The sequence below is a fragment of the Rhineura floridana genome, chromosome 15 (genome assembly GCF_030035675.1).
Source record: "Rhineura floridana isolate rRhiFlo1 chromosome 15, rRhiFlo1.hap2, whole genome shotgun sequence".
Taxonomy (NCBI): domain Eukaryota; kingdom Metazoa; phylum Chordata; class Lepidosauria; order Squamata; family Rhineuridae; genus Rhineura; species Rhineura floridana.
The window spans coordinates 23902267-23928288 of NC_084494.1; the positions used below are offsets into that span (position 1 = coordinate 23902267).

Below are 26022 nucleotides of genomic sequence, written 5' to 3' on the forward strand. Positions count from 1 at the left end.
ATGCAGGGATTCCTGGCTCAGAGCCTGCAATAAGGATCTAAACTAGAAATGGGGGAACTTGTCCAGATGTTGTTGGAATCAGCTTCCATCAGTCCCAGCCACCGTGGCCAATGTTCAGGGATGATGGGAGTTAAAGTCCAGCAACATCTGGAGGACCACAGCTTCCCTTCTCCTAATCTCTATTAAGTGGACAGGTTCATATACGAGAAGACAAAATACTATGGCCCAGGCTACATAAAGCTTCATAGATCAATGCCAGCATTTTGAATTGCATCCAGAAACACTGGAAGCCAGCATAGGTAGAACATTATGGCAAATTCCTGTTAGTAGCCTGACTGACAACCATAATGTTGGGCTTGCACAGCCAATGTAACTGATGACCCAAGTGCCATGCTCTTTGGGGCTGCTGGTTTCTTCAAGCAGTTCTACTTGCCATTCATTCATTGACACAGCTGTCTTGAGTCCAGTTGGCATGATGTTTTCCCTACACACTTCTTAAAGCCTTTGCCTCCTTTCCATGTTAGAGAGGACTTAAAACTGAGAAATAAGTATATTGTCTTTAACAAGGATGATAGTGTCTCTAACTCAGACTTTGTTAATCTGAATGTTACATAGGAACAGGGCCTGTCCTTTCCCTTCTTAAGATGTCTGTGCACTGCAGAGTGTAAGGCATCTTATGTTGTAGAAAAGTAACTATAAACATTCCCATATGAAACTTTTTTGAGCAAAAAATTGCATGTTCCAACCTGAAAATGTGTGCGAGCAATACAGAAGCAATGCATGCTTTCTACATCATGCTGTACCTAACACCGTTCATTCTAGATTGATGGGAATGCATCCAGAATCAACTAACTATAGCTGCTTAACCATTATGATACAATATACAACCATCTAAGATGAAGACAGCTGCATATCTGCAGATTGGGGCTGAACAACTGGTTTGGCTGTAAGGATATTTTAAAACACGCCCTGTTTTATTTTGCCTGCAGTGAAAAAAGAAGACTAAAACCTAGATTGCTTCGGTGTACGCCCTGAACCTTTTTGTGCCTGGGGGTACATTTGGAAATCTAAAACTAGTGGGCACCATTAAATACCCATTTCACTGAAGGAAAACAAGATGCTCAGTTTCGCTTCCCACCAAAGAAACCCAAGTAAAACTATATATATATATATATATATATACACACACATACATACATACACACACACATATACATACACACACCAAATAAAATTACAAAAACAGGACAATCCCCCAAACTAACCAATTCCAAATGCCCCCCCACAAAAAAACTACAAATTAGGAGTAGGGGACCTTGGCGGGCACCAACAGAGGTGACTCAAGGCACCGTGGTGTTCTCAGGTGCCTTGTTGCAGACCCTAGTAGTAGATAAAGTGATTGGTCCGGTTTAAATTCCTCCTTTCCCAAATACTTGAGATGGCATGTGTATTGCTGTTGTGCCAGTGAAGCATTCTTTAGTGAAACTGTAAGGATTCCTCTCATTTCCACACTGGAGCCACCCCATTTGCAACCGACTCCGAGGGAGGTACATGCAAGGTTGTGTTGTATTTCCTTTTCAGTACAAGTGTTAATATTTCCATTGTCCTGCTATAAGTTGCAAAGCTGGACTCCCTTGTCATGATCTAAGGAACTGAAATTAGAACAAATGCCAAGTGTAGGAAGAGGTCGTTTCTTCAGCTATACAATACTAGCAGCAAGGAAGCTGGATCTTGTTCCTCGGAAAGGAAAATCCAGCCATATAAAGTTAAGGTAAATAACAAACTTCTTCTAAATTACAGAGTGCGGTGTTAATAAACCAGCCAGATTAATTCAAAAGTATTTTCATTTTTAAAGGGACTTTCTCCCTTTTTTTATACACAGGAGGAAAACCTAAGATGCTAGGACACACATTTGTTTCATCTAAAGTAGGAATGGAGGACGTGTCTCACTTCTGGTCAAGACAGCATATACGAGGGGTAAACCAATGTGATGCCCTCCAGATGTTGTTGGACTACAACTCTCTTGATCCCTGGCCATTGACCATTCTGGCTGGGGCTGATGGGATCTTGAGTCCAGCAACATCTGAATGGCACCAGATTGCCCATCCCTTATCTCAGGTGTGGGGAACCTTTAGCCCTTCAGATGTTACTGAACTACAACTGCCATCAGGCCCAGCAAGCATAGCAGTACCTGCCTTATCTTAAAAAAAATAGATTTAGAACAGGGATGTGGATTTTTGTGGATCCCAGATGTTGTTGGACTTCCATCAGCCCTTAACAGCTTGACCAATGACCAGAGATGATGTGAGAATTAAGTCCAGCAACATCTGTAGGGCCACAGGGCAGCCCATCCCTGCTATAGAAATATTGATTCTAGCTATGTGCAGATTGAATTGATTGGCTGAATTGACTTGAATCGGATGGTTAATTAATAAAAATATTCAGATTGCAGCCCTAGTACTAACAGATCTATGGGTGGCAGACTCACCTTAGAAGAGGGCTCTTACAGGAGGGCCTATTAGTTATTAATTAGCCACATTTTTGTACTCAAGTGCCTCAAAGTGACTTACAGAGTAAAAGTAAAAACAACAAAGACATTCAAATCAGGTAAAGCCAGCAATATCTCTTCTCTGCCTGCTGTGACGTGTGTCATCTAAGAATCAAGAACCATACTTTGTCTTCAGAACTTTTATTCATATGTAAATATATACAGATTGAATTGACTGATTAAAATTCACATGTGAATGTATGCAGATTTAATTGATCAACTAATTCTATCAATTGACTAAGATGTCTTTAATCATGCGATAGCCTTGCTTTTTCCCTTTTTAAAGAAATTTATTTATGATTTTCCAAAATAAAAGCAAATATTGCATACTTGTATGTTACATTTTTTACAAGAAGAACAATAACAAGAACCTGTTAATGCTCCCTGCTAAAAAGTTTTAGGTCATTGATGTAAACCAATTGTTTGCTTATCTGTATTTTGTTTTGGTTTTTCTTTTGCTTATTAAGTTCTTTACTGGTTTTAATAAAAAATATCATCTCAAATGACATGGCCCAATAACCTGTCCAAAATTATTATGGGTGCTGAAAGTTGTTAGGAGACCCCTATTCCCCTCACAAAGTTAACATTCCCAGAGTGGATAAGCAGTCAATCTGTCTTCCCAGGGAACTCTGAGAACTGTAGCTCTGTGAGGGGAATAGGGGTCTCCTAACAACTCTCACCACCCTTCATAAACTACACTTCCCAGAATGTTTTGGGGAAGCCATGACAGTTTAAAGTGGAATAATAGTGCTTTAAATGGATAGTGCAGATGGGGCCTCAAAATCAGCCAGAGGCAGGTGCCTCATTCTGCCTAACACCGAGGAAGATGGGGTACAGGTGAGAGGTAAAGGGGAGCAGCACAGGAAACCAGATAATGGAAGCAGTCTGTACTCAAGAAGACGAGATAAATCATGCCATATGTGAATGTGTTAGGTTTCCCATGGATGTACGTTATCTTCTTATCACAAAGATTCAGGTACACGAGCCATCCACTAAGGGGAAATATGCAAGGGTATAGCCATCCAGTGTCTCAGGGGGTCTTAGTCCCTTTACTTTTTTGGGATCCAGATCCCAGCAGGGTCCCTTTGTCTCCAGCATCTTATGAGCCAATCATCATGAAAGGGGAGTGTGTTGGCCACTGAAAAGAGTTTTCTAACATGTTTCCTTGATGGGAGCAAATCACAGAAACTATATCTGTCAGCTACTGAGAAGACTATTCTCAGTAGCTACCATGCTCCCCTTTCATGCTGATTAGGGACATTTGTTATTGTGGGAGAAGGCATTAACAAGGACAGAGAAGCAGAAAACAGTATCCAAGCCTGGCCAGATTATTCTATAATCGTAGAAGGCTGTATAATCTTAGAAGGGGCTTGGCTGTGACTGAAGGGACCCTGCACATCTGAACTTGCCACTACGCTACTGAAAATGTGAGATATTTTAACAGTGGGGGCTAATATTTTCTGCTACTGAGGCAGCTCTATAGATCCAAAGCAGCTGACATTCAGGGAGTGCCCCAAGATGTTAGCAGTGCACGTTTATGGTTAGAGTGTTGAACTAAGGCCTGGCACACTTAGGTTCAAATCCCCACTAAGCCACAAAGCTCACTATGAGTGAACTTGGATCAGTCACATGCAAACTAAGCCCTAACTCTCCCTCACATGGTTACTGTGTCGATAAAATGGCAGGGCGGGGAAACAACCAGGTATACAGTCTTAGCTCCAAGGAAGGATGGGAGAGAAATCTAAAGGTTCTGTGAAGATGACAACATATGATCAATCCTAACTCCCACTAAAACTGTACCACTTCAGGATACACCTAAAACAGGTGTGGGGAACTTTTGGCCCTTTGGATGTTGCTGAACTACATCTCCCTTCAGTCCCAGCAAACAAGGCCAATGGCTAAGGATGATGGGAGTTGTATTTCTGCAACATCTGGAGGGCTGCAGGTTCCCTATGCCTTGCCTAAAGTGATAGCCCCACTTCATATGATAGCCTACTTCCTACTGAAGACCTTCCTCTTCCAACAAGCCTTTTAAGCAGATATCTTTCCCAGTGTGCATCTGGACTGGACTTGCTTTAAAGATGTTTTCACTGTTTTATCACTTCTTGTTTGCTGCCCTGGGCTTCTTTTGAGAGGAAGGGTAGGATGTACATACCACTGTACCTCTATCCTGTAACAAGGGTGACCAAAACAAACCCACTTTTTAAAAAAAAATTGTTATCCTATTTTGATTTACAAAGGTTGGCTCCTGAGCTTGTGCAATTTGACCTAGTGATGCACATAAACAGATGTGGTCGAGAAGCAAGAGTTTCAAAAAGGAGATCTGAAAGCTGACATCTGACCAAGGAAGGAAATCACTCTGTGCTTCATAGAGTTAAGCCTTTGACTGTGTAGATCATGAAAAACTATGGAATGCTTTAAAATGAATAGGGGTGCCACAGCATCTGATTGTCCTGATGTGCAACCTGTACTCTGGACAAGAGGCTACTGTAAGGACAGAATATGGAGAAACCGAATGGTTCCAAATCAGAAAGGGTGTGAGACAGGGATGGATTTTATCACCCTATTTGTTTAATCTATACGCAGAACATATCATACAGAAAGCAGGATTGAACCAAGAAGAAGGAGAACTGGAGTGCTTGGTCTTAGAGGAGAGCATTGATATAGTGAGCATAAGGGAGACCTGGTGGAATGGAGAAAACCAGTGGGATACGGTTATCCCTGGATATAAACTATATCGGAAGGACAGGGAAGGACGTATTGGTGGCGGAGTCGCTCTATACGTGAAAGAAGGCATTGAATCCAGCAAGCTCGAAACCCCAAAAGAGGCAGACTCCTCCACAGAATCGTTGTGGGTGGTGATACCATGCCCCAGGAGGGACTTAATACTGGGAACGATCTATCGTCCCCCTGATCAAAATGCTCAGGGAGACCTTGAGATGAGATATGAAATTGAGGAAGCATCCAAAGTAGGAAATGTGGTAGTAATGGGTGACTTCAACTACCCGGACATAGACTGGCTGCATATGTGTTCCAGTCATGACAAAGAAACAAAGTTTCTAGATATTCTAAATGACTATTCCCTAGACCAGTTGGTCATGGAACCGACCAGAGGGACGGCAACCCTGGACTTAATTCTCAGTGGGGACCGGGACCTGGTGCGAGATGTAAGTGTTGTTGAACCAATTGGGAGCAGTGACCACAGTGCTATTAAATTAAACATACATGTAACTGGCCAATTGCCAAGAAAATCCAACACGGTCACATTTGACTTCAAAAGAGGAAACTTCACAAAAATGAGGGGATTGGTAAAAAGAAAGCTGAAAAACAAAGTCCAGAGGGTCACATCACTCGAAAATGCTTGGAAGTTGTTTAAAAACACTATATTAGAAGCTCAACTGGAGTGCATACCGCAGATCAGAAAAGGTACCGCCAGGGCCAAGAAGATGCCAGCATGGTTAACGAGCAAAGTCAAGGAAGCTCTTAGAGGCAAAAAGTCTTCCTTCAGAAAATGGAAGTCTTGTCCGAATGAAGAAAATAAAAAAGAACACAAACTCTGGCAAAAGAAATGCAAGAAGACAATAAGGGATGCTAAAAAAGAATTTGAGGAGCACATTGCTAAGAACATAAAAACCAACAACAAAAAATTCTATAAATACATTCAAAGCAGGAGACCATCTAGGAAGACAATTGGACCCTTGGATGATAAGGGAGTCAAAGGTGTACTAAAGAACGATAAGGAGATTGCAGAGAAGCTAAATGAATTCTTTGCATCTGTCTTCACAGTGGAAGATATAGGGCAGATCCCTGAACCTGAACTAGCATTTGCAGGAAGGGATTCTGAGGAACTGAGACAAATAGTGGTAACGAGAGAGGAAGTTCTAAGCTTAATGGACAATATAAAAACTGACAAATCACCGGGCCCGGATGGCATCCACCCAAGAGTTCTCAAAGAACTCAAATGTGAAATTGCTGATCTGCTAACTAAAATATGTAACTTGTCCCTTGGGTCCTCCTCCGTGCCTGAGGACTGGAAAGTGGCAAATGTAACGCCAATCTTCAAAAAGGGATCCAGAGGGGATCCCGGAAATTACAGGCCAGTTAGCTTAACTTCTGTCCCTGGAAAACTGGTAGAAAGTATTATTAAAGCTAGATTAACTAAGCACATAGAAGAACAAGCCTTGCTGAAGCAGAGCCAGCATGGCTTCTGCAAGGGAAAGTCCTGTCTCAGTAACCTATTAGAATTCTTTGAGAGTGTCAACAAGCATATAGATAGAGGTGATCCAGTGGACATAGTGTACTTAGACTTTCAAAAAGCGTTTGACAAGGTACCTCACCAAAGGCTTCTGAGGAAGCTTAGCAGTCATGGAATAAGAGGAGAGGTCCTCTTGTGGATAAGAAATTGGTTAAGAAGCAGAAAGCAGAGAGTAGGAATAAACGGACAGTTCTCCCAATGGAGGGCTGTAGAAAGTGGAGTCCCTCAAGGATCGGTATTGGGATCTGTACTTTTCAACTTGTTCATTAATGACCTAGAATTAGGAGTGAGCAGTGAAGTGGCCAAGTTTGCTGATGACACTAAATTGTTCAGGGTTGTTAAAACAAAAAGGGATTGCGAAGAGCTCCAAAAAGACCTCTCCAAACTGAGTGAATGGGCAGAAAAATGGCAAATGCAATTCAATATAAACAAGTGTAAAATTATGCATATTGGAGCAAAAAATCTTAATTTCACATATACGCTCATGGGGTCTGAACTGGCGGTGACCGACCAGGAGAGAGACCTCGGGGTTGTAGTGGACAGCACGATGAAAATGTCGACCCAGTGTGCAGCAGCTGTGAAAAAGGCAAATTCCATGCTAGCGATAATTAGGAAAGGTATGGAAAATAAAACAGCCGATATCATAATGCCGTTGTATAAATCTATGGTGCGGCCGCATTTGGAATACTGTGTACAGTTCTGGTCGCCTCATCTCAAAAAGGATATTCTAGAGTTGGAAAAGGTTCAGAAGAGGGCAACCAGAATGATCAAGGGGATGGAGCGACTCCCTTACGAGGAAAGGTTGCAGCATTTGGGGCTTTTTAGTTTAGAGAAAAGGCGGGTCAGAGGAGACATGATAGAAGTGTATAAAATTATGCATGGCATTGAGAAAGTGGATAGAGAAAAGTTCTTCTCCCTCTCTCATAATACTAGAACTTGTGGACATTCAAAGAAGCTGAATGTTGGAAGATTCAGGACAGACAAAAGGAAGTACTTCTTTACTCAGTGCATAGTTAAACTATGGAATTTGCTCCCACAAGATGCAGTAATGGCCACCAGCTTGGACAGCTTTAAAAGAAGATTAGACAAATTCATGGAGGACAGGGCTATCAATGGCTACTAGCCGTGATGGCTGTGCTCTGCCACCCTAGTCAGAGGCAGCATGCTTCTGAAAACCAGTTGCCGGAAGCCTCAGGAGGGGAGAGTGTTCTTGCACTCGGGTCCTGCTTGCGGGCTTCCCCCAGGCACCTGGTTGGCCACTGTGAGAACAGGATGCTGGACTAGATGGGCCACTGGCCTGATCCAGCAGGCTCTTCTTATGTTCTTATGTTCTTATGTTCTTAAGGAGGTGTGAAAATTGGAGGAGGAAATATCAATAATTTAAGATATGCAGATGATACCATGCTACTAGTCGAAACCAGTAATTATTTGAAATGAATGCTGATGAAAGTTAAAGGGGAAAGCACAAAAGCAGGACTACAGCAGAATGTCAAGAAGGCCAAACAAGAGATGTATTGATTCCATAAAGGAAGTCACAGACCTGAACTTACAAGATCTGAACAGGGCGGTTTTTTATGTATACCGCACAGAAATGCAAATGATTAAATAGTATATACATGTTTTAATAAATAAATAAAATGTATTTATTTTATTTTTTATTGTTTTCTTTCAGGTACAGTGCCATGTACATGTGATGGTGCTATATAAATGATGATGATGATAATAAAATGTACAGTGTGGAATAGATATGGCCCATGCCACACAGGGACTGCATGCTGATCTCCTGTCAAACCCTGCCACTCTAAATGGCAATTTGGCCACCAGCAGGATTAACCCAGGTGACACTTCCTCTCACTGGGGTTGAAATACACAGTCGCCACAACAAGCTGGGGCCTCTAGTCTGTGGTGCCTTTTCCCCCAAGCACTAAACCCACTCATGGGAAAGCTGCCTTCTTAAAGTGATCACTTGAAAGAGGAAGTGAAAATCACAGTTGCACTTCCACATAAGCAGCACAACTGTCTTCTGTTGCAGTTGTCTTCCCCACACTGCAGCAGCACTGTCTGCAACAGGAGTTATGGAGTCTGTTTCTTTTCACCAGTACATCTGCGACCTGGACCGCCGCTCCCTGCCTAGAGTGGTGAAAATCTGCTCCGGAGTCTACTTTCAAGGTGAGTGTTACCGACTGCTTCTGTCTTGCTGACCACAGATTCATATTCATGTTGGGAGAGGAAGACAAGGAACGAAGCTTCGATGTATGCTCAAGTTTTTGAGCATGCTGAGATAGTGACACGGTGCGATGGCTATAAAGGTGCGCTGCCATGATCTGGAGCCATGGTGGAACATTTATGCAACATTTACTGGGAGGGTGGAGGACGAGATTCGTTGTTGGAGGAGAGAAGGGATGTCAACCAGAGAAAGCTGTAAGACAGGGCTGTTATGACATGCCAGGGTTACTTTGCCCAGTCATTGCGGGCAAGATGGCCAGTGTCTGGGGAACCTGAACTGCATAGTGGTGATGGTGAAAGCATTGTGTGTGAGAGGACTCCTTCCACACTTATATGTCTTCAAGGACTTCGGAGGATGCATGCCACTGGAGGCCAATGGCAGGGGAATGGGTACAGGAGACGTCTGTTGCCCTGCTTGTGGGCTTTGCAGAGGCATCTGATTGGCCACTATGGGAAAGAAGAATCTCAACCAGATGGACCTATGGTCTGATCTTGTAGGACTCTCCCATGTTTTTCTGCCATGAGTTTCTTGAAGAAGGTACAAACATGCTTTTTCTGTTTTTAGCAACACATTCATTGAAGGTATATGCTTATCGATGGCTGTTAGCCAATTATGGGGAAACGGGATCACCATGTTCAGGGGCAGTGTGTCTTGAAATGCCTGTGGCTAAGAAGCAAACATGGGAGCGGGATGTTACCACCGTGCCTTGTTTGTGAGCTTCCTGGAGGCCTCTGGTTGGCCCAGAGCTTGGAAGATTACTTTTAAAAAGTAATAAATTACAGTTACAATTACTTGGCCCAAAAGTAGTAATTACCGTTACAATTGCAACTGCTCTGAAAGTAACTGATTACTTTACTTTTTCTCAAAAGTAATCACTACAATTACATTTCAGTTACTTTTTTAAAAAAACTCCTACAAGGTGCTGGCCTTGGCTGCTGCACATCTAAGAAGCCTAAAACAATATTAAAAATAAACACACACACACAGGGGGTAGTAGAATAAAAAAAAGTATCCATAAGATTAACATAATGGCATAACAGAATCTCACATCCCCCCAAGCAATGAAGATACCCCAACTCTTGAAATCAAATTTTACACTTGAAATGCTTTTATAATATGTTTCTGTTATGTCTCAAAAGAACAAGATGCTCAAAGAGCATGTCAGACAAGGAATGTCTTTTTACAGTCATTACGTTGCCACCAGTACTGAACAGGCGTTCTACTGCGGCGCTTGAAGGCATGCCTGTGTTGTGCAGCACACGTGGAAAGCCATGGAGTGATGACACTTCCCTGCTGGGAGACCTCAGGTACCTCACCAGTTCCTCCTCAGCAGTGTCCACTGCTGACTTCTTGCCCTGGGGCTGAAAGTTAAAGAAGTCATCTTCTAAGTCATCTCCTTCCTGGTCTTTATCTGAAGACTGATCACTGTCCTCATTAAGTACACCCATCTTTATTTCAGCTTTCAGCAAGGCTTCCATTGTGTATCTAAGAAAGAGAGAGGATATGTTAACACATATATGTTAGGAAACCATCATCTGCTCTTCATTTCCTGATGCTTGTCATGTCCCCTGGTTCAGGGTCCAGCCTGAGCCTGTGGATGATGACATGGAAGATAGGAAGGTGACCAAGTCACCACACTCATGGGGCAGCACAGCAGACCCTTAAGGATTACCTGCAGCAACCCAAGGTTGTGATGAGGAGCCCCAGGAAGAAAAGGCCCAGCCCCTGCCTACCACCTTAAGCCCTCTGATGCCTCCCTTGAGACAACATTTCCCTTGGAGTAATCCACCCAAAGGGCTTCCCTAATGTTCTTACTTGTTGGTATGGGTGGTGGCCTGACACGATTCCAACCAATCTAGTTTGAAGCGAGGGTGTAGGCAGGCTGCCAGAAGAAGCCTCTTGTCCTCCCAGATAGCTGCAAACCGCTTTCTTAGGGCTTCGCACACACCTCTCAGCAGCTGAAAACAGTATGTGTACCTGTCAGGTTTGTTTTCCAGTCCTTCTAACTTGCGGTCCAGATTGCAGAGCGTTGGTAGCAAATACCCCATGAACATGCCGTTCTCCCGTTGCAGGATATCTAGGGACTGGGCTAGTGGCTCCATAATCTCTGTGTATTCCTGTACCACTTCAATCTCAGCAGCTGTGATCCTGGACAAGGAGCAGCGGTCCATTATGGTGTGCATTTTTAGTGGCACAGTTGACAGGAGCTCATGTAGTTGCTTCAACGCATCAAAGGTGGAATTCCACCTGGTCTTATTTGGTACCTTCAGATACACACCACATTGCGCATGGATATACTCAGCAATCTGGGCTGACTGCTTGGACCACAACTTGCTGCACTTTCCCATCAAGGAATGAAACTGTTTCTTGAAAGGACCAAGAAGACTACTTTTGGAGGAGTCAGAAAGCATGGCCTCTATGTCTTGTGTTGCCACAAGGTTGAGGGTGTGGCTAGCACATCTCTGGTGTGGTGGTAAAACAAAATCCTGTCCTGAGTCTGCAGCTTCTTCCTCTGCCTCAGGTCCTGTGTCCAGGATCTCACAGATAGGCACAAACTCCACCTCAGCCTCCTCCTCCTCCTCCTCCTCCTGGTTATCACCATCATCGTCACTGGTGCCTGCAGCTTCCACTGGTTCTTTGGCCATGAAAACTCTGAACGCTTTCACAAAGTTGGAGCCATTGTCTGTAGTAGTGCACATAACTTTGTTGTGGATCCTGTACTGCACATGTACACCATGCAGTGCTTTTGAAAGGACATCGTATGTATGGCGCCCCTTCAGACGCTTACAAGCCAAGGCCCCGACCTCACGTTTCAGGGTAGTTGGGTTGATCCAGTGGGCTGTTACCCCAAAGTAACTCTTCTTGCCATTGGTCCAACAATCTGCAGTGGTTCCTATATATGCCACAGCACCCATTCGGTTTGCAAGAGTTTCTCTCATGTGGCATGCTCTCTTCTCAATTCTGTCTCTCAGAGTCTTGGCACATATGATGGTGAGATCTTTGGGGAGTCCAATGCGAACCAGAATGAATGGTGGTTTGACCACAGTCTGAAGTAGTAATGTCTCCTCAACAATGAAATCAATGATTCTCCTGTCGAGATTGCTCTGGGTGACAGGCTCCCTGCCAGATCCCCACCTCTCAAGGGTTGTCTGCTGCTGCTTCAGCATTTTGGGAGGAGGGGTGTCATGCATTGGTTCAGGAAGGCCACGTCTCCTTGCCTTTATTGCTTCTTCAATTGCTCTCAGCTTCTCAGGGTGTGCCCTCTGAGGAAGAAGAACAAAGCATGAATCCAAGAAAAAATGGAAGAGGAACTTCACAATTTAAACATAAATAGACAATGGACACTCTTTGAGGACCAGCATGACAAAGGCTTACCTCAAAATGTTTCTTCACATTGGATGAGGAGGAAACAGCTGATCTCAGATTTTTGATCCTTAGAAGGCAGTAATTGCATCGTACAACAACATTTTTCCCACTCTGGCTCACAAATGTACAAGCTTTCTCAAAGCCAAACCATGGTACTTGCTGTTCTGTAGATGTGGCTGTGGGCAACTGGCACTGCTTCATGCCCTCCTCCTCCTCGTGCACAGGGCCTCCTTTCTGAACCTCACTTTCTAGTTTTGCCTCCTCAGGATCAACAAGCTGTGACTCAAGTGGCCACACTAACTGACTGCTGCTCTCAGCAGCAAAACTTGCAACAGGCATCTCTGTAATAAACAAGAGATAATGCTCCTATATGGGTGAACTTCAGCTGTGATGTGCCCCCATCTCTTCCCCATGCTGCAAGATCCCCCAGTCAGAGTGGAAGTAAGCAGGTCGATAGCACAATTAAAAGAGATCCTATTTGCATCATTTTTGCTCACTGAATAACCCTGCCTGGGCCAGTCTAACCTACTATCTCACAGGGTTGTTGTGAGAACAAAATGAGACTAGGGTTCAAATCCCCACATAGCCATGAAGCTCACTGGGTGACCTTGGGCCAGTCACTGCCTCTCAGCCTCATGAAAACCCTATTCATAGGGTCACCATAAGTTGGAATCAACTTGAAGGCGGTACACATATTTTTTATTTTGAATATGATGATTATGATAATAAATATGCAGCATTTCAAATTAATTCTGTATGAGAAGCATTCCATGCCAAGCTTGGAAAACCAAGGATGAGGTATAAAATGTAGACAAAAATACTTTTGACAAAATGCCGTTTATCTTTTATATCTATATCTATAATTAGCAATACAGCTGAATGATGTATGTAAAGTATTTTTTCTTTCCCTTTTCTTTTTTATTAATATTTTAGTACTACTGCTAAAGTTCTGATGAAAGAATAAAGCATTCATTAGCCAAATTCAAATGATTAGAACACATCACATAAATTCCACTGAAGCTGGAGTTTTTGCCATAGAAAATGAAAAAAACATATAACCTATGATAGCCCAATAGACAATCAGAACTAATATAAAACCCTATTGCTTCTCATTTGCAAATTTTGTAAGATCTAAGGTAACTCTAGATCATGTGAGTTCAGGTGATGCATGTTATGTACATTTGTATAGATATTAGCAGAGATTGTCAACAGTCTATGATGCTTGTGTGTGCCAATGTGTGTGTTTGTGGCAGGCTTTTACCCTGCACTGAGATCACTGAGACGTAAGACTTAGTAAAATAAGAAAAGCTATTTCATTTATAGAAATACATCGTAGATAGGAAAGGCATACCTAGTTCTAAGTAACTAACTTGGAGGCGCAACACCCAGGTTTGGGAGTTGCCCTCACTGCCCCTTCTTCATGTGTACTGGAGAGTGACAGAATAGGGCTAGAAGCAAATAGAAAGCAAAAATGGAAAGTAGGGTAACATCTAAAGAAATACTCCCCTTTACATCTCTCCTTTCTTTCTGTATATATATATATTTATATATATATAAAGTATCTTTTAAAACTGTTCTTTTCAATTCACTCTTGAATGAACATCATACCTAGGGCAGATCCACACCATTCCTTTAAAGCACATTCAACACCCATTTGAAGCACATGAATCCCACCACAGAATCATGGGAACTGCAGTTTGTTAAGAGTGGTGAGAACTATACTGTGAGGGGGAAATGACACTTCCTAGAATTCTTTAGGGGAAGTTATGCGCTTTAAATGCGAGTTGGATGTGCTTTACACATATTGTGTGAATCCGCTTAATAAATTTTGCCTGCATGTAAATTGTTTTAATTAATTTTTCAAAATGGAAATAAGCTATAAAGTGTAGTGGGTGACCATGGGCTACTCACCATTTCTCAGCCTATCTGCCCCTCAGGATGAAAACAATGGAGAACCATGACTACCCCAAGGCATACTTAAAATGTAAAGGAAGTATTGTACAACCATAGTATGCAATTGGATACTTATAGGGACACAGCATGACAAAACTGGGTGGAAGTAAAGAGTGGGGTACCACAGGGCTCGGTCCTGGGCCCAGTGCTCTTCAACATTTTTATTAACTACTTGGATGAGGAGGTACAGAGCATGCTTATCAAATTTGCAGATGATACAAAATTGGGGGGCATAGCTAATACCGTGGAAGACAGAAAGAAAATTCAAAGGGACCTTGATAGGCTGGAGCATTGGGCTGAAAACAACAGAATGAAATTCAACAGGGATAAATGCAAAGTTCTACACTTAGGAAAAAGAAACCAAATGCAGTTATAAGATGGGGGATACTTGGCTCAGCAGTACGACATGCAAGAAGGATCTTGGAATTGTTGTTGATCACAAGCTGAATATGAGCCAACAGTGTGATGTGGCTGCAAAAAAGGCAAATGCTATATCAGGCTGCATTAACAGAGTATAGTTTCCAAATCATGTGAAGTATTAGTTCCCCTCTATTCAGCACTGGTTAGGCCTCATCTTGAGTGCTGTGTCCAGTTCTGGTCTCTGCACTTCAAGAAGGATGCAGACAAACTGGAACAGGTTCAAAAGAGGGCAACAAGGATGATCAGGGGACTGGAAACAACACCCTATGAGGAGAGACTGAAGGAACTGGGCATATTTAACCTGGAGAAAAGACTGAGGGGAGATATGATAGCACTCTTCAAGTACTTGAAAGGTTGCCACACAGAGGAGGGCCGGGATCTCTTCTCGATGATCCCAGAGTGCAGGACACAGAATAATGGGCTCAAGTTGCAAGAAGCCAGATTTCGACTGGACATCAGGAAAAGCTTCCTAACTGTTAGAGCCATACAACAATGGAACTAATTACTAGAGAGGTAGTGGGATCTCCGACACTGGAGGCATTCAAGAGGCAGCTGGACAGCCATCTGTTGGGAATGCTTTGATTTGGATTCCTGCATTGAGCAGGGGGTTGGACTTGATGGCCTTTTAGGCCCCTTCCAACTCTACTATTCTATGATTCTATGAAAATATTTATATAAGCATGACTATCAAATATGTTTATTTATATAACCTGTAAAGATATTTATAGTGCAATCCTATGTTTGTTTACTCAGAAGCAAGTCCCAATGTATTCAATGGGGCTTACTCAACCAGGGAAAACTGCAGCCTCAAGTGATAAGGAACTTGTTCTTTTAACAAGTCCTTTAAGTTGAGACCTTATCCCAGTCTGCGTCTGTGTTGAAATTGCTTTTTAATATGTTTTTAAACTTTTTCTTAAAAAAAATGTTTTTGGGACTTCCGGGAAGGGTGACTTCGCTTGTGCCTGCTTTTGGGACGGGTTCCCACCTCAAAAGAAGCTTATTCAGATATAAATCAGTCAGAACATTTTTTTTTTGACTGATGAAATTTCTCCCGGGCAGGGAGAAACGTAGAGATCAACCTCAAAAGCCTGTTTTTGTTGGGAGGACTGGATTTCATTAATTTATGAGATAAGGTCCAGCCAACAATGCCGGACGGACTTCCTAACAAGCTCTATCTGCTTAAGCGATACGTTTATCTTTTCTTTAAAGAGAGAACGGACTAACAGGCAAGCACCCTTCTTTCTATTATTTTTTTTACTTGGTTTAAATTGTTGCAGCAAAAGGAGATTTGTCAGATTGATCGGCTTTGGACAACTTCTGGGTGAGATATAGCTCTTCTCTGTTATTCACGAAATTAACAGCTTATCTCTGTTTCTGTCGCAAAAAGCTGTCCTGGAAGTGCATTCTAAAGATAATAAACAGAAGAGGGATTTCTATTCCTGATTTCTATTCCGAGGAATATTATATTGTCTGGGACTATTCTCTTTTTGGTCTATTTTATTTTGACGAATCTGCTTCTTCACGACGCCACTAACTGTTTTGATGCTGGGAACTAAATTTGTTTTGCATTCTTGAACATAGAGAGATAAGGCAGGTTGCTCTGTTTATACTGTGATGTCATCAAGCCTGGAATATTAACCCAATTGTTGCTGAAATAAGAAGTGGTTCTTCTTTATTTTTGTTTTGCTTTGTTTTCGTGGTTTTAAAAATGGCAATCAAGAAAGTGGCTGAGAATCTGGAAGTAATTATGTTTCAGAAAATAATGGATGAGATTGAGATAATGAAACAAACCCTGCGACAGGGTAGTAAGGAGCTGAAAATTGAACTGAGCAAAATGACGCAGGAGCTTAAAGAAATAGGGGATCCTGTGAGAGAGGAAAATGAGATCAGAGATGAGAAAAGAAAAAATAAAGGGAAGATACAAGCCCTGGAGATTGGAACAAATGTGGAATTGGAAAAAGATCTGGAGTTTATGGATTTTAGAAATAAAATCTACTGTTTGGAATTTAACGTTATCTCTGAAGAAATTAATGAAGATATTAGAGATAAAGTTATCAATGGCTTGGATAATCTTCTGGACTGGAATGATGTGATGGAGCTTGATATAGAGAAAATCTATGGAATTAACTGCAGCCATGTGACAATGGAAAAACTCTTAAGAGATGAGCCAGTGCATTTTGTAAAAAAGAAGAACACAGATATGACTTTACAACAGTATTTCAGCAACTTATTCAGAATGGATGGCAAGAAAATATTTGGGATAGAGGAAATTCCCATCAGACTCTTATTATATGACTATGGCTACAACAGCAAGATTATTATGGAATACTGATAATGGAAGATTGGACACTGAAATTACTGGACTTAACAGGACTATTGAAGAAGGAAGATGGAACTAATAGGGATAATGGAATAATGGCTATTGAAATTATTGGACCTAACAGATTCTGATGAGATGGATTAATCGAAATGTTTATTTGGACTATGGTTATGACAATAAGATTATTATAATTATTAACGAGATGGATTAATTGACATGTTTATTTGGAGAAAAATTGATAGATATATTTCTTAAAGAATTGAAACCTCTCTTTGACTTTTTGTGGAAAGAATAAAGTAATGTTTATGAGATTTGATGATTAATTAAGATAACTACTGGAGGAAAGTGATTTTATAATATGATTTAAGAGACAGGATTGTTATATATTGTAGACCTATAACTGATTTGATATGTGACAAATGGGAAGTCAACATTTTATTTTTTTTTGTTTAATCATTTTTGTTTTGTTTTGTTTTTTGTCTTTGAATGTTTTATGATTTTGTTTTCTATGTTTTATGAAAATTTGAATAAAAATTATTGTAAAAAAAATGTTTTAAAGCTTTTAAAAATGTTTTTAAAGATGTTTTGTTTTAATATATTTTAAAGTCTGTTTTTATGTTTTTTAAAGTGTTTTTAGTGCTTTTGTTTGCCGCCCTGGACTCCTACTGGGAGGAAGGGCAGGATATAAATCAAATAATAAATAAATAAAAATAAATAAACTTCATTCATTTTTTTAAAAAAATACAAGTCTGCGCTATGTTTACTCACAAGTCCCATTAATTTACAGCACAATCCTAACCATGTCTACTCAAAAGCAAGTCCTAATGGAGTTCAATGGGGTTTACTCCAGGTACACGCTTTACTCCCAGAAATGGCTTTACTCCCAGAAAAGCAGATATTGGATTAAATACTTTCATATTTCGTAGCCCAGGGTCTGACTCTTGGACAGAAGAGGAAAAAAAACATTAAGCCATATTACTTACGCAAACTGCAAAAAACTCAAAGCCACCATATTCTGACGTTCAGCCTAGGCATGCCTGGATCAACAAGTCAGAACTCTGGCGTCATTGGCTACAATCATGAAAGGGCGGGGTTACAGCCAGAGCTTTGAAAAGTTACTTTTTAAAACTACAACTCCCATCAGCCCCAGCCAGCATGGCCACTGGATTGGGCTGATGGGAGTTGTAGCTAGAGCATGGATCTGTTTAAAAAAAAATTGTGCGGGGGGGCGGTTGACGTTTTGGTGTATATCTCGGGAATTAGACCACCTAGAAACTTACTTTTTTTTAAATTGAAGCTGAGAGTCCGGAGAGTAAGGGGTGGTAGCCAGAGAGCCGGAGCCCCCCCCAAAACCAGAGACTCCAGCTGAAAACACACACACAGGGGCGCGCACACACACACACACACACACACACACACACACACAAATCATTGTCACTCACCTCCACAGCTCTTCGCCATTCTGCTGCTGCCTTCTCCTCCTTGTCCTTGCCCTGGCTTTTTCCTCCGGCGTCCATTTTTTCCTCTCAGAGTCAGACGCTAGCAGCCCCCCCCTGCCTATTCACCTCTTCCCTCGTGCCTCCTAACACAGATCACGAGGGAAGAGAGAGTCTGCGCAGAGGTCCAATCAGTGTGAGGCACATGTCTTGTGTTAACCAATCACAGCCAGGAGCTGACTTCCCCTTGTTCCCGCCCCCAAGTAACGTCCAACCTAACGTGGAAACGTTAAAGTTGCAGCTGAAAAGTAGGGAAATTACTAGTCATTCCGTTACTTGCCAAATGTAATGGAATTACCCACTCGGTATCTAAAATTGTAACTAATTACAAGTAACTCGTTAAAAATAACGAGTTACTTCCAAGCTCTGTATAAATGTAATAAATAATAATAACAAATAAATTAAATAGAACTTACGTGTAGAGATGTTAGGGTTTGGGCAGAACTTGGAAGTAATTAGTTAGGAAAAATGAATTACTTGTAATTTATTATTTTGAGGAACGAGTGGGTAATTACTTTACATTTTGACTGTAGCAGGAGGAGGAGTAATTTTATTACTTTTGAGGTGTAATTGTAATGTTTCCAGCATTACTTTTGGGCGCTACTGGGGGGGAGCAGGGGGAGTCTTCTGCTCTTCTGATTTGTGGATGAAAATCACATGCCTCAAACTGGGCTTCTGCGCAGCGTCACTCTTCCCTCGTGCTCTGTCGGTATTTAGGAGGCTACAAGGGAGGAGGTGGAGAGCAAGACAAGGGTGGAGTGGAGAGAAAAAAATTGTTTAAAAAATGGACTGTGGTGGAGAAGAATGGAGTCGAGGGAGAAAGGAGCCGGAGGGCAAGGATGTGGATGAAGGAGAAGAAGGAGGCGGCAGTGGAATGGAGATGCTGTGGAGGCGAGCGATGACAGTGTGGTTTGGTGTGTGTGTGTGTGTGTGTGTGTGTATGAATACTGTGTTTGCACTTGGAGGCGAAGCAGCCTCTGCCACCTTCCCTGGCTACTTTGCTGCATTTTTGCATCCCAGGGGAAAATGTTTGCTTGGGTCTGGGAGGTAGTTGAGTGAGAAAGACAACGCTTGCTGGCTGTGTGTGTGTGGGGGGGGTTGCACTTGGTTTGACGGGCAAAGCTCTGAGCGGTGGCCTCTGATTCCCTCCCCACCTCCCTTACCAGCAGAGAGACCACCACTGTTATTTTATGGATTAAAAAAATTATTCTACTAACCTCTGTGTGTGTGTGTTTATTTTTAATGTTGCTTTAGGCTGCTTAGGTGTGCAGCAGCCAAGGCCAGCACCTTGTAGGCACTGTCATTTTTTAAAAAAGCAACTTAAGGGTAATTGTAGTGATTACTTTTGAGTAATGGTAAAGCAATCAGTTCCTTTCAGAACAATTGTAATGGTAATTTGTTCCTTTTTGGGGCAATGTAACAGTAATTGTAATTTATTCCTTTAAAAAAGTAATCTTCCAAGCTTTGGGTGTGGGGCTTTGCATGTACCACCTGCTCCACCTCCTGACTTCAATCTCACATGCATTCCCCCTGAACACCTGCATAGTGCTTCTGTATTGAATCCTGTCTTGTGTGTAGGGATGGGTGAATCTGTCATTTCAGTTTCTCTGCCTTACTAATTTCTCCAGTCTTCAGTTCTCCATATGTCCACATCAGTTTGTGATTAATTTCTTTAAAGTCCTTATGAAAATTCTTCGGTGTTTTAGTGTGAATTTCTCTTAATATATTATTTATTATTATTTAAATTTGTATGCCACATTTCCATATAAATATGTGCAAAGCAGCTCACAACAGAACAAAAATATAGATCATGGCATCAATAACAAACACTCAATCATTTCAAAACCAAGTAATCCAACAAATAACTCAGCTTGATTACATGAGCATTAATATATTTAAAACATAAAACAAATCATACAACAATCAATTAAGACATATCAGTTAATGACAAAAATATATACACGCTTGTGTGCAATTTTGCCTGACATACACGTTTTTGCAAAGCGTTTCCCCCAATATATTGCACTTCTGTATCCAATTTTCACTAATATGCACACTTTAGTATATGCATTTTTAAAAACACATCACAAAATTCGGAGAAGTGCAGATTTCAAAGGATGGCTGTAGTTTGGTTCGCGTGTTGTTTTGGAAAGTGCAAATTGGGTAGGTTTGCCTTTAAACACAAACTGAATCAAATTTGTCCCCTATCCCATATTGTCTTTATTGCTTTTTACCCCCTCAGTATAGGACAGATTGAGAGCCAGTATGGTGTAGTGCTTAGATGAGAGTTGGACTATGACCTTGGGAGAACAGGGTTCGAATCCCCACGTAGCCAGTGAAGCTCACTGGGTGACCTTGGGCCAGTCACTGCCTCTCAGCCTCAGAGGAAGGCAATGGTAAACCACCACTGAATACCGCTTGCCATGAAAATCCTATTCATAGGGTCGCCATTACGTCGGGATCGACTCGAAGGCAGTCCATTTCCATTTCATAGGGCAGATAGTGGAGAGAAGCTATAAAGCAGAAGCTCAAAACAACATCTATAGTCTCCTAGAAGTTTGAAAACTGGGAAGTGGTGACTTTACTGAAAAAACAAAGTAGGCTGTGGATGTGAAATGAGGACATTTCCCTGCTAAATTGCAGAGCCCTAGATAAAAGGAAGGCAAAGCTAAGCAGATACCTTCAGCATTGCTTGTAGGGGGAACTGGCTGTCTTGCAGAAAGGGAGAGTCCCCTTTCTCTCCCCTGCCAAGCAGTCAGCAGGAAGTAGAGGGTGACTAACCATTGATCAAAAACAGAGGATGCCAACAGGAGGGTGGCACATGAAGGCTATATTGAATGATTTTTATTATACGGTCACAGACCCGTCGTACAAAAAATACAACAAAATACATAAAAAATAAACATGTAATATATTAATATAACAGTATAATTAATGAAGGCTATATATAAACTAGGCAAATACAAACTGGAAGCATAAGCCGTGTGTGTGTACACGTCTCTGTGGGTGATATTCATCAGGATGTACCATTTGCATATGACTCAGAATTTCATTGGTATGACTGCATATGATGCAAGTTGTCCTTATTGTCCTTATTGTATTTTTAATGTTTTTATTCTATAGTTGTTGTGTTCTTTTAATGTAGTGTAAACTGCTTTGATGCTTCCAACGAAATAGCGGTATACAAATATTTTTAGAAATGATAAAATAAGTGTCAACTGGGGACAGGTGGCTGGGATAAGAGAATGGTGGGCAAAATGGGGCTAGACGGGGAGGAAAAGGAAGACGAGAAAAAGAGATTGGAGAGAGCAGAAGGGTGTCTTGTGGTTTATAGCCAGCGGAAGCTGCTCCATTAGGGCAAAGGGGGCACTGCCCCACTAACCTGAGTCTGCCCTTAGTCAGCGCCCACCTGTCTGCCTTCTTGCTTGCATCCAGGCTATGAGCAGACGAGTTTCTTAAAAAGCAGCGAGACCGTTTTGTCTGGGTGTGTTTTGAAATGAATCTGCACCCATCTGTACATATCTTTATTGTTTGATTGGAATACACCCAGCCCCACTGCTGATGCCAGAGCTTTTAGGACCACCCACAGCAAAGCGTTTCCATTGGCCACGCCTCAGAGTCACAACAGGTTTATTGACCAATTGGTTTTGAAGTCGGTGTGAAGCTGGCTTGAAGGGAAAACATATCCGATCTCAAAAATCCCAGCTTTTGGAGTAGTGTCAGGGTTGCCCTTGAAGAACTCAGCAGAGGACAGAGACAAAACTAGAACTGCCTGTCAAGACTACTTCATTAACAGAAATACATCCGGATAGGAAAGGTGCTACTTCCATCTAGCTAGCTAAGCTGGAGGCTGCAACGGCCATGCCTGGACACTGCCCTTCATGCTAGAGGAGAGGAGACAAAGAGAACATGGCTCCTTCTCCTCCGGTGGTCTGCAGAGAAGAGAGAAACAGAAAGGTGAGTCAGAGATGAGAACAGCTCACTGAGATGTTTACACAGAAGGAAGACAGACAGAAAAGATGAGCACAGGTCAGTGGCAGTCTAGCCAGGTAGGACAATCTCTCTATCTCTCTCCCCATGCAAAGAGGACCAAATGGGAGTTGCTCTTGTCACACTTCTAACAACAACTAGAAGCCGTGTGTTCAGTATAATGGCTTCAAGCCTGTGGAACTCTCTCTCCCAAGTGAGATGTTTTGTTGGATGAGTTTCAGTCGGTTCAGTTCGAGGACGTGGACAAGGTGCTTGGACAGGTACGTGCAACCACTTCGGTACTAGATCCTTGCCCCTCTTGGCTAATAAAAACTAGCAAGGAGGGAACAGTTGGCTGGGCCAAGGAAGTGATATATGCCTCCTTGCGAGAGGGAGTGGTCCCCGGTTGTCTGAAAGAGGCAGCAGTGAGACCGCTCCTGAAAAAGCCTTCCCTGGACCCAGAGGATTTCAGCAGCTACAGACCAGTGGCGAACGTTCCATTCCTGGGCAAGGTCTTGGAACGAGTGGTTGCTGACCAGCTCCAGGCACTATTGGATGAAACCGATTATCTAGATCCATTTCAATTGGGTTTCAGGCCTGGTTTTGGCACTGAGACTGCCTTGGTCGCCCTGTTTGATGACCTATGCTGGGAGAGAGACAGAGGGAGTGTAACTCTGTTGATTCTCCTTGATCTCTCAGCGGCTTTTATACCATCGACCATGGTATCCTTCTGGAGAGGCTTGCGGAGTTGGGAGTTGGAGGCACTGTGTGGCAGTGGTTCCGCTCCTACTTGGCAGGCCGTCTCCAGAAGATAGTGCTTGGGGAACATTGCTCGACACCATGGGCACTCCAATGTGGGGTCCCGCAGGGTTCGGTTTTGTCTCCCATGCTTTTTAACATCTATATGAAGCCGCTGGGTGCGGTCATCAGGAGTTTTGGAGTGCGTTGTCACCAGTACGCTGATGACACGCAGCTCTACTTCTCCTTTTCATCCTCTTCAGGTGAGGCGGTCAATGTGCTGAACCGTTGCCTGGACGCGACAATGGACTGGATGAGAACTAACAAACTGAGACTCAATCCTGATAAGACTGAGATGCTGTTGGTGGATGGTTTCTCCAATCAGATGGTGGATACATATCCTGTCCTGGACGGGGTTACACTCCCCCTAAAGGAACAGGTTCGTAGTCTGGGAGTCGTTCTAGACTCTTCCCTGTCACTTGAGGCTCATGTAGCCTCGGTGGCACGGAATGCGTTCTACCAACTTCGGTTGGTAGCCCAGCTATGTCCCTACCTGACTAAGGAGGATCTTACATCAGTAGTACATGCTCTGGTAACCTCACGTTTGGATTACTGTAATGCGCTCTACGTAGAGCTACCTCTGAAGACGGTTCGGAAGCTACAGCTGGTGCAAAATGCGGCGGCCAGACTGCTAACAAGAACGAAGCGATCGGACCATATAACACCTGTTCTGGCCAGCTTGCACTGGCTTCCAATACGCTTCCGGGCCAGATTCAAAGCGTTGGTATTAACCTACAAAGCCTTATACGGCGCGGGACCACGATATCTGTCGGAACGCCTCTCCCGTTATGAACCGGCTCGTACACTACAGTCTGCTACGAAGGCCCTCCTCCGGGTCCTGACCCATAGGGAGGCCCGGAGGGTGGTGACAAGATCAAGGGCCTTCTCAGTGGTGGCCCCTGAACTATGGAATAGTTTCCCCGAGGAGGTGCGCTTGGCGCCGACCCTATCATCCTTTCGGCGCCAAGTTAAAACCTTTCTCTTCTCCGAGGCATTTTAATTTTTTGTTAATGATGGTAATGTTTGTAATTTGATCTTAGTTATGCAGTTTTTAGATTGTGAAATTTGATTTTAGATTGTGATGCTTTTGTATTTTCCTGTATTTTATTGTATTTATGTTCACCGCCCAGAGAGCTATTGCTAGTCAGGCGGTATATAAGTTTTAAAAATAAATAAATAAATAAATTAGACAGGCACCCTTCTTATTTACTTATTTATTTAAAATATTTCTATCCCGTCCTTCTACCCTATAATAGGGCACTCAGGGCGGCTTACAAAAATAAAATCAAACATGTACACAATAAAATTGTAAACAGTAAAATCACAACAACATTAAAATAAATTAAAATACAAAAATTACAAAAATTACAATTAAAATACATACAATACAATACACACACACACACATATATATACACACATACATACACACACATATATACATATATATAGGGATTGGTACTAAAAGGACTACAAAGGTAAAATTTAACGTAGAAGGCATAAAATCAGTGTCAGGCTCTACCTTCAGTCCCTCCCAAAGGCTCTCCGGAGCAAGATCGTTTTCAGAAGTTCTTGCTGAACTTCAGTTGCATGACTAAACTCTTTTGTTCCAACAGGCATTTTTAGGTGGTGTTTGGCTTTATGGTGATTTCATTGTTTATTTTATGTATGGCTTGTTCTTATGTACATCATTTAGACATGCAAATGATTAAGCAGTATATAAATGCTTGAAATAAACAAGCTGTTCCTCAAGCAGCTCCGTCAAGGTGGTATATCAGGTAGCACCTCTCCGGAGCTAAACCTAGAGCTCCCCAGTCTTGGTCCAGCACACTACCCACTAGACCACATTGTCTTTGTAATCACTTGGCTAGCAGTTTGCTTTCCTAGATACTGATCAAGACCTCTGCTTTCTCCAGGGTCTGTTTATGAAATCTCTGGCAATGAATGCTGCTTATCCACAGGAGATCTGATGAAAATTGTTGATGTTCAGCTGCAAAATGTCACCTGCAAGAATGTGGAGAATGGGCACATTTTTGAGTTGCCACTAGATTTTAAAGGTATATACATTATTTGTTTATTAAATTTCTATTCCACCCTTCAACCTGAAAATTCCTAGGGTACTACATGACAAAATATAAAATATATAATATAAATACCATAAAACAATAATGCAAACTAGATATCAAAAAGCCAGAAACATTGCTGGCTGAAAGATATTGTTCCTGGCAACCCTGATGTCATTGACTGAGATCATGTGAGCATTTTTAGATTGTTTTAATAGTACAATATTGTTATTGTGTTGTGTTAGCCACCCTGAACTCCTCTGGGAGGAAAGGCAGGATATAAATTGCATTGATAAAATAACAAAAACCAGACATTACAAACAGTCCAACAGCCAGTACCTCTCATCTAGTAGACCTGAGAAAACAAGTATGTCTTGAGCTGGTGCCTAAAAGTAATTAATGTGGGGGACAACTAACTCTCTGTGGGAAGGGAATTCCACATCCAGGGTACCACAACAGAGAAGGACCTAACTGAGTGTGATATCGTGTGATTTCCATACATTTAATACAGCTGGTATAGCACAGTGAGAGGAGAACCTGGCTGGGAGTCCAGAGTCTGTGAGTTCAAATCCCCGCTCGTGACTCCTGGGTGTCAAGGGCCAGCTAA

At 42.2% G+C, this 26022-nt stretch overlaps 1 protein-coding gene across 5 annotated transcripts in view; it reads left to right on the plus strand.

The window, feature by feature from the left end:
• Window positions 1-8848: 8848 nt before the first annotated feature.
• The window catches only part of THEMIS2 (thymocyte selection associated family member 2), a 35941-nt gene continuing 18767 nt past the window's right edge, over window positions 8849-26022 (plus strand). For 3 of the 5 annotated variants that reach the window (XR_009759146.1, XR_009759147.1, XM_061596970.1), the window contains exons 1-2: window positions 8849-8972; window positions 25269-25409. Coding sequence is in view for 1 of the 5 variants with exons in the window: in XM_061596970.1 (XP_061452954.1) it covers window positions 8879-8972; window positions 25269-25409 (235 nt within the window). In the remaining 4 variants the exon portion in view is untranslated. Of the gene's footprint in view, window positions 8973-10200; window positions 10338-25268; window positions 25410-26022 lie in introns of those variants that run through there. The other 2 variants (XR_009759149.1, XR_009759148.1) reach the window with 2 other exon arrangements.